This window comes from Balaenoptera ricei, chromosome 18, assembly GCF_028023285.1.
Source record: "Balaenoptera ricei isolate mBalRic1 chromosome 18, mBalRic1.hap2, whole genome shotgun sequence".
NCBI lineage: Eukaryota > Metazoa > Chordata > Mammalia > Artiodactyla > Balaenopteridae > Balaenoptera > Balaenoptera ricei.
In genome coordinates this window covers 503,344-527,258 of record NC_082656.1, presented here as the reverse complement: position 1 = coordinate 527,258, position 23,915 = coordinate 503,344, and the positions used below count along the sequence as shown (strand labels likewise).

The window sequence follows — 23,915 nt, the reverse complement described above, 5'->3', positions numbered from 1 at the left end:
TGACCAGGACTGCAACAATTGGCCTGTTGTTTAACTTTATGCCAGTCCCTTCTTGTTTCTTGAGTGGGTATTGTTTCTCTTATCATCATTCCTTGATTTAATTATAACCTAACCCCTCCCCCCATGTTCCCTGTACAAAACTCAGAACAGAAACTCTAGTCAGTCATGAACTTTCATGAATAGGTGCTGCCAGAGCCAGCTGGTCCCAGTCGTCCCTTACTAACGAGGAGGTACAGATACGTTTTCTGAAGTAGTTTGTGAGTTTTTGAGAGAAGCTGCCATTTTGTGGTTTTCACATGGCCATCACTTCTCTTTTTCAGTAAATTATTTAGCTCTAACAAGTAATTTGGTTGTATTGAAGTAGAAGATTGCGTTATTTTGGAAGGCTACATATCTGACACATTTGAACAAAGGACATACTTCACAAGGGGTTTTTATAGCCTCTTCATCATCCTATGGAAATAACTGAAGAATTATTTGCTGTAGTGTTCGGAGTCAGATTTAGGTGTGGGAAGGTTATTACCTATTGCTGGTATAATGGCAGCCCGCTTCTGATGGTTTGGACGTGATGGTAAAAATCAGAATGGATAATAACAGTTATATTGCAGTGGCCTCTCATAGAATGCTCTAGTTGTGCCCAATTTTTTGTTATTAATATGTTTTCATTTATTTATTTACTAAAATAATTTGGTTTCCTACAATGAGCGAAGAACTTTTCTGAATATTTAAGGATGGTACATAATTGGAACTTAGACTTTTATCGTCAAATGAAAACAAAGATACATGTTTATAATGCTAACATATACTCTAGGAAGTGATCCTTAGGATTTTGATGATTTGGGGCATTTGTGTTGAAGATATAATATCAGTTTTAACCAGCTGTTGAAATCTTTGATCACTTCTCAAAAGGATTATTTAATAATTTTAATATCTAATTATTTGTAAGGAAAACTTTAAAATTTTCTTTTCTTTTTTAACATCTTTATTGGAGTATAATTGCTTTGCAATGGTGTTAGTTTCTGCTTTATAGCAAAGTGAATCAGCTATACAAATACATATATCCCCATATCTCCTCACTCTTGGATCTCCCTCCCACCCTCCCTATCCCACCCCTCTAGGTGGTCACAGAGCACTGAGCTGATCTCCCTGTGCTATGCGGCTGTTTCCCACTAGCTATTTTTCACATTTGGTAGTGCATATATATCCATGCCACTCTCTCACTTCGTCCCGGCTTACCCTTCCCCCTCCCCGTGTCCTCAGGTCCATTCTCTACGTCTGCATCTTTATTCCTGTCCTGCCTGTAGGTTCTTCAGAACCATTTTCTTTTTTCTTTTTTAGATTCCATATCTATGCGTTAGCATACAGTATTTGTTTTTCTCTTTCTGACTTCCTTCACTCTGTATGACAGACTCGAGGTCCATCCACCTCACTGCAAATAACTCAATTTTGTTTCTTTTTATGGCTGAGTAATATTCCATTGTATATGTGTGCCACATCTTCTTTATCCCTTCATGTGTCGATAGACACTTAAGTTGCTTCCATGTCCTTGTAAAATTTGGAGTTTGAATCCTTTGCAGTTGCTTCGTTTGCACATATTTTCTCCCATTCTGAAGATTGTCTTTTTGTGTTGTTTATGGTTTCCTTTGCTGTGCAAAGCTTTTAAGTTTCATTAGGTCCCGTTTGTTTATTTTTGTTTTTATTTCCATTTCTCTAGGAGGTGGGTCAAAAAAGATCTTGCTGTGATTTATGTCATAGAGTGTTCTGCCTATGTTTTCCTCTAAGAGTTTTATAGTGTCTGGCCTTACATTTAGGTCTTTGATGCATTTTGAGTTTATTTTTGTGTATAGTGTTAGGGAGTGTTCTAATTTCATTCTTTTACGTGTAGCTGTCCAGTTTTCCCAGCACCACTTATTGAAGAGGCTGCCTTTTCTCCATTGTATATCCTTGCCTCCTTTATCAAAGATAAGGTGACCATATGTGCGTGGGTTTCTCTCTGGTCTTTCTATCCTGTTCCATTGATCTATATTTCTGTTTTTGTGCCAGTACCATACTGTCTTGATTACTGTAGCCTTGTAGTATAGTCTGAAGTCTGGGAGCCTGATTCCTCCAGCTCCGTTTTTCTTTCACAAGATTGCTTTGGCTATTTGGGGTCTTTTGTGTTTCCATACAAATTGTGAAATTTTTTGTTCTAGTTCTGTGAAAAATGCCATTGGTAGTTTGATAGGGATTGCATTGAATCCGTAGGTTGCTTTGGGTAATATAGTCATTTTCACAGTGTTGATTCTTCCAATCCAAGAACATGGTATATTTCTCCATCTATTTGTATCATCTTTAATTTCTTTCGTCAGTGTCTTATAGTTTTCTGCATACAGGTCTTTTGTCTCCTTAGGTAGGTTTATTCCTAGGTATTTTATTCTTTTTGTTGCAGTGGTAAATGGGAGTGTTTCCTTTCAGATTTTTCATCATTAGTGTATAGGAATGCAAGAGATTTCTGTGCATTAATTTTGTATTCTGCTACTTTACCAGATTCATTGATTAGCTCTAGTAGTTTTCTGGTAGCATAAAATTTTCATCCAAACTCGGACAAGTGAATGTGAGTACTATGTAAAATTACTTTTTTTTTTTTAACAGCAGGCATAAAATAAGCTGTCTCAGACAAACGAGGATGTGTGTGTGGTCACCCTAATCATGTATTACGATTATAAGTAGCGTTTTCCCCCTCTGTTTTATCATTCATGTTTAGAAGTCTTTTGAATGAATCCAGATTGAAATGGTTACCATGTCCTTTATATTCTTTAACCACTTCATCAGAGGACACTTTGTTGGACTTAATTATTTCTGTGTCATATTAGATGACTCTAGTGTCTTCTTCGGCCTTACCTCCCATTAGAGTTACAGAGGGGCTCATATTCCACAAAAATTCCCATATCCCTTTTTCCCTCCTCGGGAGTGTGTATGCTCAGCACATGCGTAACTTTCCCTGACTACTCACCCCAGGTGTGATCCTATATCTTTTTTTTTTTTTAAAATAAATTTATTTATTTATTTATTTATTTATGGCTGTGTTGGGTCTTCGTTTCTGTACAAGGGCTTTCTCTAGTTGCTGAGAGCGGGGGCCACTCTTCATCGCGGTGCGCGGGCCTCTCACTGTCACGGCCTCTCTTGTTGCAGAGCACAGGCTCCAGACGCGCAAGCTCAGTAGTTGCGGCACACGGGCTTAGCTGCTCCGTGGTATGTGGGATCTTCCCAGACCAGGGCTCGAACCCGTGTCCCCTGCATTGGCAGGCAGATTCTCAACCACTTCGCCACCAGGGAAGCCCCCTATATCATTTTTAATATGATTCTTTTTTAGTACTTATATTGCCATCTAATTATTTTCTCACAGTTGTCCAATATTTGAGCCCTCTTGAGTTTTTTGAGGTCAGGAATCTTGTATTTGTTATATTGTAGTTACTGAGATGTAAATTGGGAGAGTTAAATAGTTGTTTGATGTCTTCTTTTTCAAATGACAGCATGCAGCTCAATCATACAGTTTTGAGGGTTCTTTATGAGCCACCAAACCTCAGTATTTTTATTTACTACTAACATTTCAGATGTTCAGCATCAGTAGTTTTGAAACATAGGTGGCATTGAAACACACCTATTGATGTATTTTTGTAGAGTTCATAATGGAATCACACAGTAAAGAGTAAATTTTAAATTTATTTATTTATTTATTTTTGGCTGCGTTGGGTCTTCATTGCTGTGCGTGGGCTTTCTCTAGTTGCGGCAAGCGGGGGCTACTCTTCGTTGCGGTGCACGGGCTTCTTATTGCAATAGCTTCTCTTGTTGCGGAGCACGGGCTCTAGGCACGCGGGCTTCAGTAGTTGTGGCTCACGGGCTCTAGAGCACAGGCTCAGTAGTTGTGGCGCACAGGCTTCGTTGCTCCGCGGCATGTGGGATCTTCCCGAACCAGGGCTCAAACCTGGGACCCCTGCATTGGCAGGCGGATTCTTAACCACTGCGCCACCAGGGAAGCCCAAGAGTACATTTTAAACAGTAAAATAACCATTTTTTGTGCTTGGTTTTCAGCACACGTAACTTTTTAGTATGCAGATTCCACTTGACTATCCCTTCAAGATAGTCTTATACAAAGACTGGAGGTTCCCTTTAGTAGGAAAAATTTGTTCCCTGTTTTTCCTGTGTTCAAAACAGTCCTGAGCTTCATAGAGGATACAGAGGGGAATCAAGCCCAGGGTCACATCTTTGAGGATTTTAGAGTATTTTAGGGACCGAGGACCTATGTGGGGTAGGTTAAGAGATGCAGCTAAAAAGTTCTGAGAGTTTAGAGAAAATTGTATGCTGGAGAGTGAGTGTGTAGTCTCTGCACTGTTCTGGGGCTCTTTTGGGTGCATTTTAAAAACTGATGTGATTGGTTTATTATTCCACTGTGTTGTAGGTATACCTCTGTCTTTTCATTTGAAATGGTAAGTTCTTCTAATCTTAACTTGGTTGAGAATGGTCAGATCTTTTAGGTAATGTTTACCTTTTTAGAGGGGTCGGAGAAGAGGAGAGTCAAGATTGGCGAATACAAGTGAACTAAAGTGAACATGTTTTTTGAAATGTCCACTACATGCAGTGCAAACAATAGGAATTTTGTTCAGTTATTAAATAGCTTGAAGTAATAACAGAAGGTTCTAGGAAGACATAAAAACTTGTTAGTTCTGCTTTGTGATTTCTTGTTGTAATATTTAGAGCCCCCTACAGGAGTTATCCTACACAGTGATTATGTAAAAAAAAATTTTTTTTAGGCCCATCAGTATCCCGTATCTTCTGTACTTCATATTGAGGGCATGAAGCTCTGTAGTATCACCTGAAATGTCAGAATTTTTCTACCAAAGCAAACTAGATAAATGTGAATATCGGTATCCATGTGTAATTATTAACAAACTGCTAGTGGCAGGGAGTAGAAAACTTGGGTTTGTAAGTGTGTTCTGCTGATGAAATGCATTTACTTCTGTTTAAAATTTCAAGTAATTTAAAGTAAATGGGTGAGTTTGCCTCTTTGTCTTATGATATCCTCCACTACACTGTGCACCACGTTTCAAATCCTGTCTTTTCTGGTTATAAATTTGCCACGATTCTCATGATATATATAACGTCTTAATTTGACGTATTATTGCTTTTTCTAAATCCTGCTTTTAAACAATAGAAATGCTTGTATAGTAGTTTATCTTATAACTGTAAATTTTAAATAACTTTTTGAGTTGTATTTAGTTATCATTTAAATATTTTAAATATTACTATATTTTGAATATGTTGCTTTGAGTTATCTACTTAGAAACAATATATAATTTGTCAGGATTTCAAAGCTTCTGGTAGACTGCGAAGATAACTTGTTTTATGTCTAGTATCACGAATAGAAAAAGATACTCTCCTCTTTTAAATACGTACTTAATTCTTCATACATTGGAACACATGTGCTTTGTTCGCTTTCTTCTGTTGGTGGGACCGATTTGGAATTGCTTTTTGTGCAGCTTATATTTACTCTTTAATTTAATCTTTCATCCCTTGATCTGGCCAGTCATAATAGTTGTTTTGATTTTTATATGGAAATGTACTGAGTAAGAGGTTATAGGTAAAGAAATGCAAACCAGTCACCAGTATTATATGTGCATTGGTAAGATGTAATTAAAAGTATTATGTCTGTGTTGTAGTTGGTATTCAGATTGCTGATTTCTTTAAGAGTTTGGGATAAAATAGCTAAATTTGAAGAATAATTATATATATTCCTAATTAATTTCTTTTTTTAAAATTAATTAATTTATTTTTATATTTATTTTTGGCTGTGTTGGGTCTTCGTTTCTGTGCGAGGGCTTTCTCTAGTTGCGGCGAGCGGGGGCCACTCTCCATCGCGGTGCGCGGGCCTCTCACTATCACGGCCTCTCTTGTTGCGGGGCACAGGCTCCAGACGCGCAGGCTCAGCAGTTGTGGCTCACGGGCCCAGTTGCTCCGCGGCATGTGGGATCTTCCCAGACCAGGGCTCGAACCCGTGTCCCCTGCATTGGCAGGCAGATTCCCAACCACTGCGCCACCAGGGAAGCCCCTAATTTCAGTTTTTAAAAGCAGCTTTTCAGAGGGAGTTTGCCATGGCAGTTGAAAAGGCTAAACTTGAAAATGTCCCTCAGGTATATAAATTAGAAATAAAATTCTAAGCTCAATATAAATTTGTTTAAAAAATTGATTTGTTTAAAATATTTATTCCCTTCTGTGTCTTGATGCATCCTAGATTATGTGTAGTTATATTTAATTCATCTTCAATTAGAAAGCCATCCTGTGTTTTAAAAAGTAGCAATTAATTTTGCTACATGGTCAGTTGAATTTGAAAGTGACCTCAGAACAATCTGTTTACAAAGTTACCTGAACCAGGCTTTAAAAATACACTGTTGAGTGAATGTAGTTTAAGAGGCGCTTGTGTTTAGGTTAATCAGTACAGTAAGCTAAGAATAAAGCCCCCTACTTGTATTTGTGGTTCCTTCTATTTCTGATTCAATATTTAACAAGTAAGAAATGTTTATTATTTCATGACTAAAACTTGTGATATAAATTAAGATATAATTTATTCAAAAAGAAACATTTTTAAAGTTTTTAAAAAGTTAATTTTATTAGAGTAGTTTTAGGTTCACAGCAAAATTGAGCAGAAGGGACATTTCCCACGCACCCCATTCACCCCACATACGTACAGATGCCCTCACGTCAGAGTCCCACCAACATCAGATTCCCACAGCATACAGGGTGCACTTGTGTCTGACACATCCTCATCACCAGAAGTTCATAGTTTACATTCGGTGTTGCACATTCTCTGGGTTTTGACAAATGGAAAATGACATGTACCCACCATTCAGTCTCACACAGAGTAGTTTCACTGCCCTAAAAATTCTCTGTGCTCCACCTATTATTCCTCCCTCCCCATAATCCCTGGCAACCACTGATTCTTTTCCTGTCTCCGTATTTTTGCCTTTTTCAGAATGTCATATAGTTGGAATCATACGATATGAAGTCTTTTCATATTGGCTTTTTAGTAATATGCATTTAAGTAAGGTCCCTCCTATATGTTTTTTCATGGCTTGATAGCTCTTTTTTTTTTTTTTTAATTCATTTATTTATTTTTGGCTGTGTTGGGTCTTCGTTTCTGTGCGAGGGCTTTCTCTAGTTGCGGCAAGCGGGGGCCACTCTTCATCGCGGTGCGCGGGCCTCTCACCATCGCGGCCTCTCTTGTTGCGGAGCACAGGCTCCAGACTCGCAGGCTCAGTAGTTGTGGCTCACGGGCCTAGTTGCTCCGCGGCATGTGGGATCTTCCCAGACGAGGGCTCGAACCCGTGTCCCCTGCATTGGCAGGCAGACTCTCAACCACTGCTCCACCAGGGAAACCCCTCATTTCTTTTTTTTTTTTTTAATTTTATTTATTTATTTATTTATTTATGGCTGTGTTGGGTCTTCGTTTCTGTGCGAGGGCTTTCTCTAGTTGTGGCAAGTGGGGGCCACTCTTCATCACGGTGCGCGGGCCTCTCACTATCGCGGCCTCTCTTGTTGCGGAGCACAGGCTCCAGACGCGCAGGCTCAGTAGTTGTGGCTCACGGGCCCAGTTGCTCCGCGGCATGTGGGATCTTCCCAGACCAGGGCTCGAACGCGTGTCCCCTGCATTGGCAGGCAGATTCTCAACCACTGCGCCACCAGGGAAGCCCCCCCTTATTTCTTTTTAACATTGAATAATCCATTATCTGGATGTACCACAGTTTGTTTATCTTTTCACCAAATGAAGGACATCTTGGTTGTCAGTTATGAATAAAGTTGTTACAAATATCTGTGTGTAGGTTTTTGTGTGGACATAAGTTTTCAGTGCCTTTGGGTAAATAACGAGGGGCGTGATTACGGGATCATATGGTAAGAGTATGTTTAGTTTTGTAAGAAACTGTTAAATTGTCTTCCAAAGTGGGCATACCAGTCTGCATTCCCACCAGCAGTGTGTGAGCATTCCTGTTTCTCCACATCCTCACCAGCATTTCCTGTTGTCACCATTTAGGATTTTGGACGTTCTAATAGATGTGTTGTGGTAACTCTTTTGTCTTAATTAGCAGTTCCCTAATGAAATGTGATGTAAAGTTTCACTTAAGCAATCATAAACCTGAGGAACATTTCCTCAGTACTCATGGGGGCAGATATTTTGGAATGCAAATTGAAGGGAAAACCCCACTATACATAGTATATTTTAAAGATTGTCTTATGTTACTTAAAATATCCCCCCCCCCCAATATAGCAGTGAGTGATATAATGTCTTGGAAAGTGTTGTTTTTTATTACTTGAATTAAAAATGTTCAGTCTTCCACACTTTCTCTGTTGGTTATGTTGGAAAGTTTGCATGCTATTATTTGAGCTCTATTAATAGGAACATTTCTTGTTTCCCTTTTTAGTTTATTAGAAGATTACTTTCTTGATGCACACCTTTCCATAACTTAACACTTTTTAAATGAGTGGATAATTTCTTGGCAAAGTGGCCTACTTTTTTTGTGATTTTATTTTTCTTTATACCTATTTTTACAAAATATTTCACATAATTGATTTTTGTTCCATTCTTTACTTGTAAATATGTTTGTTACCTAGTGTTTCCAGATGCTGACAGTTTGTTTTCTCCAATGAAAACAAACTGTCTATCTAACAGTCTTATTATTCTTGTATGTAAACTTCTCTAGTGAAGGAAAAGCTATATTTCCAAGTGCTAAGAGTAATTTATTTTTGGAAAAATTCTAGGAATATTTAATGATAAAAAGGTTGAATATTGTTACTTGCCAGAACTTATATGTTTCTCTAGAATTATATTTCTTTTAGATTTAAAAGCTTTATTTCAGCATTTTTATATCAGGATTTTTAGCATTTTTTTATTAAGACATGGAACCTACGTGGCACATTGTGATCCTTAGATAATCCTTAGAAGTTCCTTTAGAGACACACACGAGAGGACTTCATGAATTCAAGAAGAATGATGGTGGCTGTTAGGACTTAGACTGATCAGTGTGTGAGGTGAGCACATTTTGTCATCGACTGCAGAATGTTGTTCCAGTTGATAATTACATAGAGTCAATATTTGTTTAAATTAGATTACCTAAAAAACCCTAAAATATCTTCAAAAGTCACAGATTGATATCCTAAGTATTAAAGGAAAAAAATCAATATTATACATAAAATAATGTCAGGTTCTGCACATTGGGGTATACTGGTTTAGTTAATTTACATTAGTGCAAAATTTCTGCCACTTTACATTTTCATGAGTAAATATTGACTGGAATTTAAAAACAGTGGTTATCAAACTTTTTGGTTTCAAATCCTTTTTTAAAGCTATTAAAAATTATTGAAGACCCCAAAGAGCTTTATGTTTAGGTTATATCAGTGTTTACCATGTAAGAAATTAAAAGAGAAATTTAAAAGAAAATGTGTTATAGTGGGAAGAGTGGCCTTAATTTTACTTTTTTTTTGAAATTTCTTTAATGCTCAACTTTGTGTAGTGGGAAGAATGGTATTTTACTGTTTTTCAGTGTTTGGCTTTATAAGAAAATGGCTGGCTTCCCATATTTGCTTTTGCATTCCACCTATTGCAAAATGCTCTTTTGGTTAAAAAATACAAAGAGAATCTGGTTTCACATGGATAAGTAAATGGTGAGAGGTATATATATTTTAACCTTTTCAGATAATTGTGAATATTGTTGTTTGATACTGCAGTGAAACTTGACAAGCAGTATTTTCTTAAAAGTACTCTTTTGCATTAGAATCCATTGGTTTACCTTTGAGTGGATCTTTTACCTATGCATGAGTTTGTAACGTCATGTACCAAGCTGAAAAATACTGACCCATTGAGTTACACAAATCATATAAATGTTAATGTATTTTGTTATACAAAGTTAAAAACAAATCACACTTCTTAATATCAACCACTCATCAGAAATTACTGCCAGGTACACAAGTCACTAATCGGTTTGTCTGTCAAATGCTGTCTCAAGTAAACATCTTGCTCCAAGAAAATGTGTCTTATTCAGCTTTCAACCCAATCGTAAGAATGGTTTTTTTTGAAATAACCACCGTATTCAGAATGCAGCAGAAATGCTTAATGTATATATCTGTTTTGTTGCATAGAATAATAAAGACACGTACCTAAAGTTAGAGATTTAATAAAATTAATCATTTTTACTGCTTCATCCAGGTATTCATAGTTGAAATTATTATTATTATTTTTTTCATATAAAAGAGTGTTTTAATTCTTGTCCTTATAAACTATAAAGACAATCATGATTTGGAAATGAGACTATACCAAACAGTGGCCAAAGAAGAATTGTCCATTCTATGCCTTCTCTTTTGTCTGGTCACTCGGAAATATAATGTTATCAGCTGTAGTTGTTGTTGCTTGTCATCTCACATTATTTTTATCCATATACTCACCATAGTCTACCTTCCCGTCCACGTAAATTCAAGACCCCTTTTTCACGTACTGATATGCCACATCTCTGAGGCCTGGTCAGAATACTGAAAGTCTGTGCCGTGTTTTTGACTGACCTCACCCATTTGGTGTGCTTCATTTTCCCCTGATCTCCACATCTCACTTGCTGCCAGAGAAAATATTGGGACAGGGTTATTCCTTCCACCTGTCTCATGACAGGGTCCTGACCTACTCGACGAAGTAACTGAACACGAGTCAGAGATCCTTCGAGAACCAAACTGGTAGCTGTTTCAGACCCATGTCTTAGAAACTGATAACTACCTGTACTACAGTTCTTTGAGGACTTCCCTGGTGGTCTAGTGGTTAAGACCGTGTGCTTGTATCGCAGGGGGGCCCGGGTTCGATCCCTGGTCGGAAAACTAAGATCCTGCATGCCGTGGCTCGGCCAAAAAGAAAAAAAAAAAAATCCAGCTCTTTGAAACATGGCTTCTGTTTTCTTTTTAAAAATTATTGATTTATTTGTTTAAAAACTTTATTTATTTTTTGGCTGTGTTGGGTCTTCGTTGCTGCGCGTGGGCTTTCTCTGGTTGCGGCGAGCAGGGGCTACTCTTCGCTGGGGTGCACGGGCTTCTCATTGTGGTGGCTTCTCCTGTTGTGGAGCACAGGCTCTAGGCGCATGGGCTTCAGTAGTTGCAGCACACGGACTCAGTAGTTGCAGCTCACGGGCTCAGTAGTTGCGGCTCACGGGCTCTTGAGCGCAGGCTCAGTAGTTGTGGCGCATGGGCTTAGTTGTTCCGTGGCATGTGGGATCTTCCAAGACCAGGACTCGAACCCGTGTCCCCCGCATTGGCAGGCAGATTCTTAACCACTGCACCAGCAGGGAAGTCCTGTTTTATTTTCTTACAATCTAATCTTCAGTCTTTTCTGGATGCTCTGGCTGGGACAGCCATAATTGAAATCATTTAACTGTAGTTGTATTGTAATGTCCAGAGTACAATGATTACTGGTAAAAATTGAATGCCAGTGCCTTGGTTTGTGCTGAAACACCAGGATTTTTGCCCATCATTGCTCTTGCACCATCCCTGCGAGTGTCTCAGTGAAAAGCCCAGTTAGACCAGTGTTAGAACTGTGTTCTAATGAAGTAGTTTTGAGTTTGTGCACGTCTTGGATGCGTCTTGGGGACTCTCTTCACTCCAGGAACCACACCTTGAGAACCTTTTTGTTGGTGGAATGCTGCTTTGATATGCGGCTTTGGCATCAGTTGTACTTTACTTTCTTTTTTGGTAAATTTAGGCATATTTCACTGACCAGCTTTCAAGAATGCATATGCAGAATTCTTTTTTTTTTTTTTCCATAAAATACAAATTAACATTTTATTATTCAATTTAAAGGCAGTGAAATGTGAGAGAGGTTTCAGCTTCCTGGGAAATGAACTTGAACAAAAGAAGCAAAATGTGTCTAACTAGTAGACATTGGTTTTTTTTGGTTGTTTGTTTTTGTTTTTAACATCTTTATTGGAGTATAATTGCTTTACAGTGCAGAATTCTTTTAATCAAAAGGCACAGCCTCTTATAAACATGGTAAGAATACATTAAAAATCTTGCCTTTTGTTAGTCTTGGAATTCTTGAAGAATGAAGGTGCCCTGTGAAGAAGAAAATTCTGTGAACTCTATTTTGGCAGAAGTTTATAGGTCAGCTCAACCACTTGCTACATGTATGACCCTGAGTAAGTTATTGAACAGGTCTATGACTCAGTTTTATGATCTCTAAAATAGGATAACAGTCGACCTTCATCATGGGTTGCTATGAGGATTTATTGAATTAATTAAAATTGAGTGTTCATCATAGCTTTTATCATTTTATATTGCACTGCAGTCTTTTGAGATTTTTACATATAAGTTGTCTATTAAAGCACAATAATTTTTGGTAAAGTAATAAAGCATCATTAAAATTTGTATTATAAAAATATCACACATGTATCAGTTCTAATTTAAAATATATCAGAAGAATTTGTAGGAGAATTGAGGGCCTTATTTGTGTATTGCTGTTGGGGTGGGCACATAGTTACTGTGCACTTACTCAAGCGATTCTCCTTATGCATATTTGATACATCAGGTTATAATGGGAAGTGCTGTCTTAATTTCTGTTGATAACACTACCCTTAAGTATTATTTCTGCCTCTTGCATTTTAATAGAAGTATGTAGTAGCGGGTTTATAAAAAGTTAGAATAACCTTAAAATATGACTAGGAAGCTAGGGTGTTGGGGTATTTAAGGGGGATTTGAAAATTGAAGTCTCAAAGAGTGAGACTAATGATTACCCTCTGTTAGCGATTAGATATTGCCTTTCTAGTCTTTTATAGTTAAGACAAGTCAAAAAATATGTTAACACCTTTGTCCTCAAAAAATGTTGGGGCCATAAAATCCATGTATTTTACTCTCTGGTGCTGGAGTGCAAGCAGCTCTTTTTGCAGAGTATCTCATATAAATAGTACCTGGAAGATTTTGGATATGCCCAAACAGTCCACACTTTGTCAATAGGCTCTGCTGATGAGGAAATGACAGCTTGGTTTAATTTATTGATAATAGTGCTAAGTGTGATGAGAGAATAGTATTTTCCCTATAATTGCAAAATTATATGACTTCATCAGTAGTCAGTTTTATAAAATAGCTTTTTTGCTGGTCAGTAATAGTATCCATTAATAGTCAAATGTTTTATGATGAAAGAAATTTATTTTTTGGAAAGTTAAAAGTTAGCTTTGGGAAAGCTTTGGTATTTACGTTTTCTAGGCAATGAGAAACGTTTCTTCATGAAGCTATTATGTGAGTGGTTTTTTTCTCGTATCGTAGCTTCATTAAAGGTTAACTTTTGAGGCATCTGCTAGGTTAGATGGGCAGTTGATTTGCTGCTTAGTGGCATTTATCTATCATAGGCTTTTATTTCCTTTATTTCTAGCTTTATAGGTGTTTTTCACTAGTATTTTAAAACCAACCCATTTTAATAAGACTGCTTTTAAAAGTAGAAAAATGATGCTTTCTTTAGCTTTAGACATTGCTACTTTTGCCTCAATGTTTTTTATGATTGCTACATTTAACACACTCGTCTGGTATTGCACAAGATCATTAAATAATAGTGTAAATTTTAATTACGAGATTTCATTGAAGTTAATTCTATATAACTATTGTTGGTAAATGGGTTTTTAGGAAGTAGTTTCTGTACTGAAACTTAAAACGTTTTGTACATTTGTATGGCCTTTTATGTCACAGGTAACCTCAAGAGCATTTTGTTTCAGAACTTTCCAACTGTGTAATAACACTTTTATTTCGGTTTCCAAGAAAAATTCTTGTTCAAATAAAGGAAGCAATATTATGTTGAGCTTTCAATAATTGCTTGTGTGTAGTGGAGGCTTTCATGCTATATCTGTAGGTCCTGGGTGAAATAATGCCTGAGTACTTGAATAAAAATGCAAAGGTGAATTATAATATTTCAAAAATGAAAATTGTCTATAACCTTATTTTTGGTTTAGTACCCCACAGCTGCTTGTGTTGTGTGTTTGAATACATTTGAATACGAAAGTGGTAACGGTCATTTCTGTTTTAAGACTTCAGAGACCTGGGAAGGAAAAATAGTTGGTCCTGGTGGTTATTATTGTTAGATTTTTCTTCTCTTAGCATCTAGGCATGTGTGTATGATCTCTTGGAAGAATAACATTAAAAATATCCTGTAGTAGGTTTTTTGTATGACTCACTGATAATTTAGTAATATAAATTGGGTGCTCTAAGCACTTGCAGTATATTAATTAAGCCTGGGAGACTGAGGTTTCTTTTCAGTGTTCTTATTAAGTAAATGATGTCGGAAATTTAAAAAAAATTTTAATGGAACATGATGTCGCAATTTATTCTTTTCTTTTTGATTTTAGATGGGAAATGTAAAGTCCTAAGATCGATAGGTTGACTGTGACAACTATGTTTACTTACAGAGAGAACAGGAAATGAGAATGGGTGATATGGGTCCCCGTGGAGCAATAAACATGGGAGGTAGGGATTTGAAGCAAAGCCTTCTGTCACTTACTTGTCATTTTTCAGGGAACTGTACATGCTATTTGTGGTATCTACATATCAGTAACAAACAGAAATTTGGAACCAGCATTTGTAAGTGGTGAAATTTCTTACATTTATTAAATGAGAAAAAAAATACCAGTATATTAAAAGTACATGCCTAGGAAGAACATTTTTATTTTGTTTATTCTTAGGCTAAAAGATGTATTATGTTTTAATAGATATAACAAAAAGAAACCTGTAAACAGGTTTTGGTAAATGACCTGAAACTTGTTGAGTCATCACATGGTGTAATAAAGCTATGTTGTTGCATTTTTAAAAATCAGATTTCATGCCTTGAAATTGGCTTTTTTATCTTGGAATTTTGATAGTTTCTGAGTTGTAGTGTCTATAAACTTTTTGAGAGTATTTTATTTCTATTTTAAGATAATTTTTTGTGTAACTTTGAGGCTATTTTTATTCCTTCTACTGAATGTTTAACTTATTTTGCCCTAACCCACAGTATTGTGCACAGAACTGCACTGTTCGGAGACATCTATGACTTGTCAAGTAAATGAGATGTGTCTTGCATATTTAGGCTAATGTATATCTTTAGAGTTGATGTGAAGTTTTTAAGAAAGTGCCTATATTAGCATCTTTAATATTGATTGCTTGTATAACCAGGTTGTCAGGGCAGCAGTATCAAGTAAATAAGCTAAGGGAAAAATAAGTATGGGATGTTTTCATATGTCTTATTAAGTTTGAACTGTCATACATTTGAAAATTAGGTAAATAATAAAATTTTATATATTAATTTCACATTGTCCCACAGAAGCTGAGGTTAGAATCTTTATATAAAGTCAAATGTACATATTGTTGTAAAGATCACATTACCTTAACATTCCAGTGTGCGTCACATTAACTCCCACTGAGGAAATCCAGATTGTACTTGGAATGTACACGTAGCGTGTGGAATAGACATCTTAAAGCCTCTAATATGTGGATCGAGCATTTTCCGTGACCAAGCGCTCCTCCCCCATGCCAGTTCCTTTGCCATTGCCAGTTAGATAATCTAAATCATTTAACACAATTGCTGTTTACTTCGTCACTTTTCTTATCTACCAGAAAGTAGTTATTGAGCATCTCTGATATGCAAAGGAAGCACGAGACATAACCCTTAACCAAAAGAGCTTAATTGTGAAGTTAGTACAATGGATACATGAAAAAAGTTAGTGAACCAAGAGTACATGAGAAGTTCTAAATTAGGAAGCACAGTTGAGGGTCTAGTAATGTACAGGTAGTTCAGTATTTATGTCTTTTTCAAAGTAAATTGTGGGCTGGTGTATAATATAATCCAGTTGGATTTAAGCATTTTAAGTGTGTCATTAACATCAGAACCAAACTTAAAACATTTGTGATGTTTCAGAGACCATGAAAACATTCTGACTTTCTTACTTGATTAGCAACTTTATTAGAAGAAATGGGAGAATATACTTTTAGATTCCTTATTTAGTGAGGAATTTAAGAGAATTAAAAATTTTAATGGCATTTTATTCACCAGAGAACCATGTTTACATTTGAGCACTTAATTAGCTCCCCTAACATCCATCCACTCCATTTAATTTTCTCCTCTTTACATTTTATTCAAAGTGAGACTTTATTCTCATGATAGTTACGGGTCCGTGGAGCTACAAGTCCTTATCATGCAGTTGAATGTCACTGTTAAGTTGGTAAATTGTCATATCCTGTCAAGTTGCATGGATTAAACATGACAGATTTTCTGGTCTGTTACCAGTGTGTACGAAGTGGAACATAGTTTATAAAACTGCTTTTCAGGGGACCAGATAATTCTAACATTCCTTAGATCTTTAAATTTAGTCTAATTACAGCCATAATTACTAAAAATAAGAGTCTACCTCAACTAATGATAGTTTTAAATATTTTTCATTTATTTTATTATACCCATACTTGTATAGTTATATTCGTATCTCATAAGTTAGGTGTGATAATTATGTTCTATTAAAAGAGAAAAAAAAAAAACAAACCCTAATCCTTGATCTGTTCTTTTTGGGGAAAGTTGAGGTAACATTCCTCCTGGATACTGTCTCTACCCTTCCTCATTTCACTTATGGGAGATGTTGTGGAAGTCTAGTAAAAATTTTTATTTATAGCTATCTTAAGGGAACAGAAGTATTCTTGTGTAGTTAAAGTGTAGATTGACTAACAAGAACTGTTGGGCATTAAGGAACTGCTTCCTTCCCTAGGAAGTGGCTGGGGTCCTGGGGATTGGGTTCAGGAGGAGCAGGAGTCTGTTGCTGGGGGCCGGCAGGGAGTCCGATTGCTTCCTCTCAGCTGCCTGGACGCGGTCCTGTGCAGGTTGAGCTGCACTGGGTACTGTGTAGAGTTGTGAGTGTGAATGAAAACGTCCACTCCTATTATATGTGTTGTTGAGAAATTGAGTTCTCAATGTCATGAAATTAACTAGATAATGAAATACTAGAAGAAAACTCAGAATCAGTCTTTCTCATGAATTTTTAATGATAAACAAGCATGAGTAGTTTAAAAATTTTTTAAGTTCAAAGAGGATACCCAAAAATGTTGTATTTGAGGCCATTATAAATGTATTACAGCTTAAACATTATTATTGCAGTTAACATGAAGCAGGTGGATGCATATCTTTTGATGAAAAAATTTGAAGTATCCGATTGTTCTCATTTCCAGAATTTCAGCATGTTGAAAAAATTCAAACAGCTGTGCTAATATTTTATCTGTATTTGGTTGCAGTTGCTTTTAGAAATAAGTTTTGTCATGATGAATCATTTCAATTTTTTTGTTTGTTTCTATTGCATAGTTCTATATAAAGTTAAAAAAGAGTACCTCCTATAATTTTGGGAGATGTTCAGTAATTATATAAAAGCCAAGAATTTATTTACAGTAAACTTTGTGTGTGTGTGTATGTATGAGGACATGGTTTCTCCCTTCACAATTTAATATAATTTACATGCTAGTATTTTTAGTCATGACTATAAGAAAATTAAGTGGTTTCCTAAGTGCTAATCCTTTGCCATTAATTTAAACTGGTAGAAAGTTGTCACCACTCGTAAGGGAGTATTTGGTTAAAAAGCAGACTACAGCAAATAATACTGATTTTTTAAAGAAAACTTTCAAGCTTTTATAGTCTCAAATGTGCTAAAAATAATTGATAGTTTTCTCATTTGTTTTATGTACATTTGTTTAGCAAATATAATGCTCTATCAGAGTAGATAATTGAGTGTCCCATTCTCAAGGAAGTAAAATTTTGATAATATTCTTGTTATATAGATTGCCTAAGTATTGTTAAATTTTAAATGTTTATCAACTAAGATAGGACAGCTCTAAGTATAGATTGTTTTACGTAGATGCGTTTAGCCCAGCACCTGCTGGTAACCAAGGTCCTCCTCCAATGATGGGTATGAATATGAACAACAGAGGAACTATACCTGGCCCACCAATGGGTCCTGGTCCTGCCATGGGGCCAGAAGGAGCTGCAAATATGGGAACTCCAATGATGCCAGATAATGGAGCAGTGGTAATGTATCATAAACATTATTGTGATTATATTCAATAATATATACTTCTGCCCCAAAGGTAACTTCACACTTAACATAATTTGGCATCATTTGTTTTGTCAGTAAAGATCAATATCCAATGAAGAAAAGGTAATTTTGTGAAGTTAGATGGTGATTTATGAGAGGCAATTTTTTAGTTTCCCAAGAGTTAGGAATATGATCCATGGCATGCTTTTGTACTTAAATATATAGCAGATATATATGTTAATTCTAGTCATTTTACAGTGATTTTAATTTAATTTGTATACACCTCTTACCAGCATTCAGTGTAATGGTCAAGTATTTTGTGATTGTGTTCTTATTCCTGTGTGAACTCCTTACCTTTGGTGGGGTACAAAACCTCAATATGTGTGAAAACACAGTTTTCTGTCATTTTTCATAAAAAAATCATTTATGAGTAATTTCAGAGAATTTAACTGTAAAAAATTTACATTAAAGTTTTAAAATATATTTTAAACTTACATTGTTGTATTCTTACTATAGACTTACAAATTATAATTAAATTTGATACTAAATTTAAAGTAGACAATTTCATTTCTTGGTTTGAGAGTGTGAAGATATCTTTGTGTGGGTTAAATATTATAAAACCATTTTTCAGTTGTAATTCATATTATATTTGAGAATCAGTGGCAAGACTGCTACTGTTTTTCATTTCCCTTAAAGTCTGTCACTATTTGAGACGTTATATTCCTATGACATTTTCTCATTTGGTTCTTTTTAATGGTTGTCCTAAGTAACATTTAGAAAAGGGAAATTAGTTGATCGTATATTTGGAAAAGACAGTTCAGTCTTGGAACTGAAGGGGCGCCATTGCTGCTGAGAAAGAAAAGGTGCTGCTGTTAAACGCAGACCTGCCATCAGCTCTAAACCCCCCTGATCTCAGAGACGTGAGCAGTGAATGTGCGTCTTAGAACTGATGGATGCGGTGTTCTATTATTTTATAATTTATTTACTTTAAATACAGTCCTTTAAGAATTTGGACAAATTGGACATGCTAACAGGTTTTTTAAATGAGTGTTAACATAGGGAGATAATGAGGCAGTGCCGTAATATCGACTGTGATCGGGTCAGATGTTGCATACTAATCAGTGTACCTGTTTCCTCCATTGGAGGCTTATTTTGTAGTAAAATGTCTGAGAGCTAGTAAAAATTTGTAAATACTTTGGTTAAATTTTGTGTAGCGTATAATCATCACCAGAGAGTTAAAAGTAAAAGTAACTGGCCTGCTTTTCCATACCTCCCGCAGAAATGGTAAAGTTTATTTAAATATCCCCGTTAGTCTTTTTCACAGTGATATTTTACTGCTGCATGTAGGGAGTTCTGTTCAACCTTTGAGATTAATATATGTGGTTATTACTATGAAGTTTTACAAAATACATAATTCAAGTGTTAATTCTGCTATTAGTAGTACATGCTAATTGTCAGCTTTTAAAAACTAAATCTGTTTTCCCAGTGATAGTCTTCCAGAAAAACACCTCAGAAGTTTTCATACTGAAATTATAACTCTGTGTTTATGCTCATGCTTTCTATGTTAAAAGCACTGCTATTGAAATTTTTATGTTTTCTTTTTCAAACGATCTGATGCTGCTCCCTAGTTTTGTCTCTCTGATTTTAAAAAAACAGTATTTTTATTACACGGCGCTGTTACACGCAGTATAAACTTTAATGAAAAAGAGAGAGGGAATTCCCTGGCCGTCCAGTGGTTAGAACTTGGCCCTTTCACTGCTGAGGGCCTGGGTTCAATCCCTGGTTGGGGAACTAAGATCCCTCAAGCCGTGCGGCGCTGCCAAAAAAAAAAAAATTAAAAAAAGAGAGATCAGAACAGTATAATAATAACTAATTAGGTTTAAGATGGCATTCACTTCATGAAATCAGTTCTTTTTTCATGAAATTGGGACATAGCATTAGCAAAATGTAACTCTTCATTCAGATGCTTCTTTTATTTTTTGAACATAGTAACTAATTAAATTGCTCCTTTCTTCCTTCTATGTGTGATCCTGATTCTGCTGGACTTTCTGCTGAACTTCATGACACCACCACTTGGGATTTTGCCAATTTTTCTTGTCACTTACATTTGGCGTGTTCCAAATGGACTTCACATGTGTTATGTGGTATTATATAGCACAATGATAGATTTCCGCAAGGACCACCGTCTCAGATGGGCTCACCTATGGGTAGTAGAACAGGTTCTGAGACCCCGCAAGCACCGATGAGTGGTGTAGGTCCTGGTAGTGGTGGTCCTGGTGGTTTTGGTAGAGGAAGCCAAGGGGGCAACTTTGAAGGCCCTAATAAGCGTCGTAGGTATTAAACATTCTTTCATTCCTGACTACTTAGAGGAAAACAATACACTTTTACCTGTTACCTAGAAGTGGTTTTATTGTTATTGTATGTAGACGTTAAAATTTTTTTTTTTGTAAAACTTGAGGTTTTTGTATTTTTCTTTATTCATAAGCTTTGTAGATTAGAATGGTAATGATGATACTCATCATTGTGAATGTTGAAATGTGTTTGTGACTTTAGCTAAATATAAGTATGCCATAGTACTGTGAATTCTATGTAGTTAATCTCAATAAAGAAATCATCTTGGATAATTTTAAAATGTTATTAGTGGTATTCTCTTATAGTTTTACTAAACTTTGCTGTAACAGTAATACTTTGGTTGCTTTAACTAATCCCAGCCATTTAAAAATGCAAATGATTTTCTGTTTTTTAGTTTGTGCAAGTTGCCCTGAAGATAGAAGCTTAGTGAAAACTGATGTCACTAAGGGGCAGACAGAGTAGTACATTGGGGAGGGCGGGTATGGGGATTACATCTGTATGCACCATTAATGATGTCCTGTGAAATCAGAGTTGCTGTCTACATTTCATGTAGATTCTGAATATTCAAATATTCTGAGGAGGAATATTAAGGATATCTTTGTCCTGTGCTGATTTTTCCAAATAAATCTTTTGAATCTTGGAAAAAAAAAAACCTGTTTGAAGGCAAATCTCTTTTGCTTATAAAATAATGTCTTATTTTTAATCTTATCTGCTATTATTTATTTGGTGTCAATATCTAGATCTTACCCTTTAAATTTTCTTTAAAATCAAACAATACTGTTAGGTTGGATGTTAGGTGAGGATTTGCTGTGTGATCTAGAAGAAATTGAGCATTTCTTGAGCATGTTGGTTTCTAGAAGTGTTCAAGGTGGCCTGACTCTGCAGGGTTGTGAATGTTCTTCTGTCGCTCAGGAGTTTCTCCAGCAAAACTTGTCTGACAGGCGGCTAGGTGTGCTTGTCTCCCAGGAATACAGTTCAAGTGGTGATTTTAAAAAACAGAATTAACTTGAGTATGGCTAGTGTTATCGGAATCAGATCTCTCTACTGTCAAATATGTGTTTTGAAGATTGATTTTCAGTAGTATGGAGAAACATCTTATCACATTGGGATTTTTATTCCAAAACAGAGTCCTCGTTATATTTAAAATTCTGTATGTTAGACATGTTTAATTTAGAATTACATTTGAGGAATCATGTATTTAATGTAAATCACAAATCTGAGGCATCAGGCATTGGTCATAGCATAGTTGTTTCTCACATAACATTTCAGTGTGTTAGTATATCATGCTTTTAGCATTTTTCTGAAGAATAATGTGCTTTTTAAAAGTGAACAGTATGTAAATATTACCTCATCTTTGCATGGTTTCTGTTTTTGCTGGAAGGCATACTTCGGAAAGAAAGAAGTTTGGTTACTTATTTAAATTCTTGCGTAAAAGCAGTTGAGTGTAAAGCATGATTGAGATGCATGCTTTTGTATCAAACTTTTCTTCTGTACTATTTTATGTTCTAATTTTTAGACACAACAGTATGGATGGAATTGTTTTCTAAAATTTGCAGTATTCTTTTGTTTTTGGCAAATCTTTGAAAACATGATATGGAGATTGTAAAATAATAATCAAAGACTATTCTCATCACGTTTTCCGTGAGAGTGAGTTGGCAGGGAGTGGGATTTGTTCTGATTTGTGACATTAATTGCAGTGTGGGGAGTTTTAACATCAGTTATGTTTTTTGTTTTTTTTTTTTTAGTTATGATTTTTAAGTGATGTCTCCTGCACCTAAATATATACCTTTCCCATCATCTGTTATTTTTATTCATATAATCCTTAGGTAATGTTTAGCATTGTATTTTGCGTCAAAGCTGAATTAAGATTGGGAGAAACTTTATCCTTGATGTTAATTCCAAGCTATCTTTGGCCAAGGCTGTGAAATTCTATACGATTCATTCAAGAACATTTGAAAGCATTGCACAAAGAGATGCCCTAATCTCCTGAACTTTCTAGTGTCCGGCTCACTCTGGCTCCAAGAACAGAGCTCTACACAGCTTTGTCCCTGCATCGAGAAAGTCCTTGTTCCAGTTCTTACCAAGTTTACCCTGGGAACAGTCAGCTTCTGAGTGACAGTCAAGTGGAGCATCTGTGAATTGCTAGTTATTCAGTTTTTAGTGTTTTTGTCCAGTTAAACAACTCTGTGGCTCGCTCAGTCATTGTTTTTTCTTGTGAAAAAGTATACCAAGGAAGACATTTGAATGTCATTTGCTTAAAACCAGTAAATATAAAAATAAAGAATAGTACTAGCTTTTCTAAATAAGTGTGAATTTGTCATATATGCTCCCATAATTCTTTCCATAAAAAGATAATATGAAACAATTTTAGTATTATAACATCACAATATTATGTTTCTTTTTGTGTAATGATTTGAAACACTGAATTTAAAGTCTGCAGGATTTAGGTTTCATATGCTATTATTAACATGCACAAAATAAAGGAATACCCGTTTTCCAGTTGTTTTATTTTAGCAATGTATTTTGTTAATTTCCCCATTTTTGTTTATTTTGAGAATAAATGTATTCATTTTCTTCTTGACAGATCCAGTTTTTAAAGAACTGTTGGTTCACTTGTATTTCATAAAGCCTAATTTGTTATTCTTCATTGAGTTTTCGGATTTTTCTGCTTAAAATCAGTGCTGAGAGTTCATTGGAAGAGATTAAATATTTGTTTTTTATCCTACAATATCAATAATGGAGAAAAATATCTGTTTTACTTGGAATTGCCATTTAATAGAAATAGAGATTATCAGCAATGACAGTAACTGAATTGGATCTTGTTTCCCAAATACTAATTGAAATCATACCATCACATTTTATTCAGAAACGTACTTGTGGAGTATTTCAGAAACTTGGTGTTATATGTAAACTCTATAGTAATTGCTAAATGTCATGATGAATGGTTAATAGTCACTTATTAATAATTTGGGGTTGGGTTTATAATTACAGCTTAGATTGTGGATGAGAGAAAACATAAATATGTGATTGAAGGGAAATGTTTTGTGAAAGAATGTGATCAAATGTATGTTTAACCTTTAAAAAATTTGATATTTGGTGTCAAGTGGCACTAATGAAAGGGACACTTTACTTGGAAAAACAGAGGAGATTTCCTGGGGAGTAGTGCGATATTTAAATGTGGTGTGTTTTTTTTTTTTATAAGAGTTTTGTTACAATATCTAATAATATGTTAAAATATATTCCTGAAATTTGAGAGGGTAGCAGTGATTTTAAAGTCAGACTTATTTTCAAGAATAAGGGAGTGAACACCCACATACCTGACTCGTAGATTCCACAGTTGTAAATGTTTTCCTGTCTTTACTTCCTAGTTGGTTAGATACTCCTAGACAGGGGCTCGTGGAGTTCGGGCAGGAGTGCTACTTCAAAGTAAGCAGCCAGGCCATCTCTTAAGTGGTGTAGCCCAGCGTGGGTTATTTCATCATAAAT

General features: G+C 35.7%; 1 protein-coding gene across 1 annotated transcript in view; it reads left to right on the top strand.

The window, feature by feature from the left end:
• The window catches only part of PSPC1 (paraspeckle component 1), a 60,342-nt gene extending 39,445 nt beyond the window's left edge, over positions 1-20,897 (top strand). Inside the window, exons 7-9 of the mRNA XM_059903228.1 lie at positions 14,445-14,502; positions 17,901-18,070; positions 20,233-20,897. Of these exons, the coding sequence (XP_059759211.1) occupies positions 14,445-14,502; positions 17,901-18,070; positions 20,233-20,418 (414 nt within the window). The 3' untranslated portion in view covers positions 20,419-20,897. The remainder of the gene's footprint in view (positions 1-14,444; positions 14,503-17,900; positions 18,071-20,232) is intronic.
• Positions 20,898-23,915: the final 3,018 nt, after the last annotated feature.